The sequence below is a fragment of the Mandrillus leucophaeus genome, unplaced genomic scaffold (assembly GCF_000951045.1).
Source record: "Mandrillus leucophaeus isolate KB7577 unplaced genomic scaffold, Mleu.le_1.0 Scaffold363, whole genome shotgun sequence".
Lineage (NCBI taxonomy): Eukaryota > Metazoa > Chordata > Mammalia > Primates > Cercopithecidae > Mandrillus > Mandrillus leucophaeus.
Window position 1 is genome coordinate 971,076 of NW_012103843.1, and position 2,812 is coordinate 973,887.

Below are 2,812 nucleotides of genomic sequence, written 5' to 3' on the forward strand. Positions count from 1 at the left end.
GCATCTGTGCTTCGACATCTCTAGGGCAGGAGCCGGCCATGGCCCACTTAATCTAGGGGGAGAACAGACGTTCATTTCCACACCGTGCCCAGACTCCGGTCAAAGGGGCAGGGGCCATCATGGTCCTCCGGTGTCACTTCCATCACCTGTACGACCTGGTCCCCGGGAAGCCGAGACACAGGCCATGTCATTTACTTGCTGTAACAGCAGATATTCAAACTGCAGGGGACTCAGAAATATGCAATATGAACGGCTTTCTTCTTCCTCACTGTATTGTGTTTAGACAAATATTAAATTTAATTTGCATATCCTAATCACAAATGAGCTGAATGTTGGAAAGAGATGGCGTAAAGATGAAGTCACCCATCAAACAAGCATTTGTGCGTCAGGGTTCACAGCAGCACTATTCACAAGCTCGAAGTGCTGAAGGTAACCCCAGTGTCCATCGACGGAGGAATTAAGAAGGAAAAATGCAGTCAGTACGCACCTAGCACAAGAGGAGTCCGTCTTTTTTGTTTGGTTGTTTTCTTGTTTTTTGTTTTTTTGAGACAGTCTTGCTCTGTTGCCCAGGCTGGAGTGCAGTGGCACGATCTCAGCTTGCTGCAATCTCCGCCTCCTGGGTTCAAGGAATTCTCCTGCCTCAGCCTCCCGAGTAGCTGGGATTATAGGTGCCCACCACCACGCCCGGCTGGTTTTTGTATTTTTAGTAGAGACAGGGTTTCACCATGTTGGCCAGGCTGGTCTCAAACTCTTGACCTCAAGCGATCCTCTCACCTCGGCCTTCCAAAGTGCTGGGATGACAGGTGTGAGCCACGGCGCCCAGCCTTTATTCAGTCTTAAAAAGAAGGAACTCTTATCACCCGCTGCCACCTAGATGACCCTTGAGGGCATTCTGCTGAGTGAAAGAAACCAGTCACAAAAGGTCGGATCCTGTGATCCCACACATATGAGGCCCCTGAAGTCATCAGATTCATAGAAAGAGAAAGTAGAATGGTTGTTGCTAAGGGTTGAGGGGAGAGGGACATGGGGAGTGAGTGTATAACGGGGACAGATTTCAGTTTAGGATGAGAAAGTTCTGGAGATAGTCAGTGGTGAAGGTGAATATATTTAATGCCACTGAGCAGTGCACCTAAAAATGATTAAAATGGTAACTTTTATGTTATATGTATTTTACGACAATTTTTTAAAAACAAAGACAAAGTCATTTCATGCCACAAACTTGTCAGAGATTGTCCCCTGAATGGGTGACTGTGCACCTGACTGCCCCCAGGGGCCTTGGGGTCCTGTTTAAACCCTCCTTTCTTGTCCCTAATGCCAACAGGTTATCGGGGCCCGCCAGGGCCACCCGGGTCTGCTGCTCTTCCTGGAAGCAAAGGTGACGCAGGGAACCCAGGAGCTCCGGGAACCCCAGGGACCAAAGGATGGGCCGGGGACTCCGGGCCCCAGGGCAGGCCTGGTGTGTTCGGTCTCCCGGGAGAAAAAGGTAACAGTACCCTGGCCACAGTGAGAGGAGCCCCGTCCCCACAGACTTCCGTGTCCCTAATGTCTTGTTTGTGTTGCAGGGCCCAGGGGTGAACAAGGCTTTATGGGGAACACTGGACCCGCCGGCGCAGTGGGCGACAGAGGCCCCAAGGGACCCAAGGGAGACCCAGGATTCCCTGGTAAGTGACCGTCTGCATACCTGCAGAGCTAGTGGCTCAGCCCAGCCTCTCCAGGCTTGGGGACATCCTGAAGGTCAAACGGCCAGGATCCTCTCCAGCATGGGTCACATGTTGTAAAGAGCAGGGAGGAAACCAAGGCTGCGACTAGGATGCTGTCACAGGGCCTTGGTGAATGGAAAGTTTAGTATTCAAACGACAGGCGCTGAGTCACGGCTTAGGCCCATTTGTGTCTGGCTCATCTCTAGAAAGCACAATTGTCCGGAAAGCTCCAAAAGGGGCCTCCCCGGGTGAGAAACGCAGTAGCGCTCAGAGCAAGAGAGTGGAAATGACCTTGTGTGTTTACTGGGGCCTCTCTGTTTCCCTTCCAGGTGCCCCCGGGATTGTGGGAGCCCCCGGGATTGCAGGAATCCCCCAGAAGATTGCCATCCCACCAGGGACAGTGGGTCCGCAGGGGAGGCGAGGCCCCCCTGGGGCACCAGGGGAGATGGGGCCCCAGGGCCCCCCCGGAGAACCAGGTAAAGTGCTGAGCTGGGGCCTGGAGCCCCTCAGGGCTGCCCGGGCAAGGCCAGGGCCTGCTGGCATTACGTCCTCTTGTGTTCTCTTTGCTGATCGCCAGCTGTGCCAGGCGTGGTCACAGTTTCCAGCCACACTCACACTTCTTTGGTGGCTTGCAGGTTTCCGTGGGGCTCCAGGGAAAGCCGGGCCCCAAGGAAGAGGTGGCGTGTCTGCTGTTCCCGGGTTCCGGGGAGATGAAGGACCCGTAGGCCACCAGGGGCCGATTGGCCAAGAAGGTGAGTGACCAGTGGGGAAGGACCTTCCCAGGTCCTAGTGCTGTGGGTCTGACTCACAGACTGTGGTCTGCAGGAAAGGGACACATGAGAGCCCAGAAAAGCCAGAAATGAGGTGCTGCCCCACCCTCCTGCTCCCAGTCTGAGCATGCTGCTTCACCCCTGTGCCCAGCAGAATGCCTGGCACCCAGTCCCGGGATAGCCTCCCTCCTTTTCCTGGGACACCTGCGGTGCTGCGGAATGGGCGGCAGGGATCAGTAGACATCAAGGATCGGGATTAGACAAGTAGCCAAAAACCAACTATTAAAATTTACTAGAGCCACATTGCAAAGCCCTGTCTTACTTTTTTTTGTTTTTTTTTTT

The 2,812-nt window shown here is 53.9% G+C and overlaps 1 protein-coding gene across 1 annotated transcript in view; it reads left to right on the forward strand.

Moving 5' to 3' along the window:
- COL4A2 (collagen, type IV, alpha 2) overlaps positions 1-2,812 on the forward strand; it is a 220,499-nt gene that overhangs the window by 209,131 nt on the left and 8,556 nt on the right. Inside the window, exons 41-44 of the mRNA XM_011989799.1 lie at positions 1,271-1,483; positions 1,563-1,661; positions 2,030-2,176; positions 2,336-2,452. Coding sequence (XP_011845189.1) covers positions 1,271-1,483; positions 1,563-1,661; positions 2,030-2,176; positions 2,336-2,452 — 576 coding nt within the window. The remainder of the gene's footprint in view (positions 1-1,270; positions 1,484-1,562; positions 1,662-2,029; positions 2,177-2,335; positions 2,453-2,812) is intronic.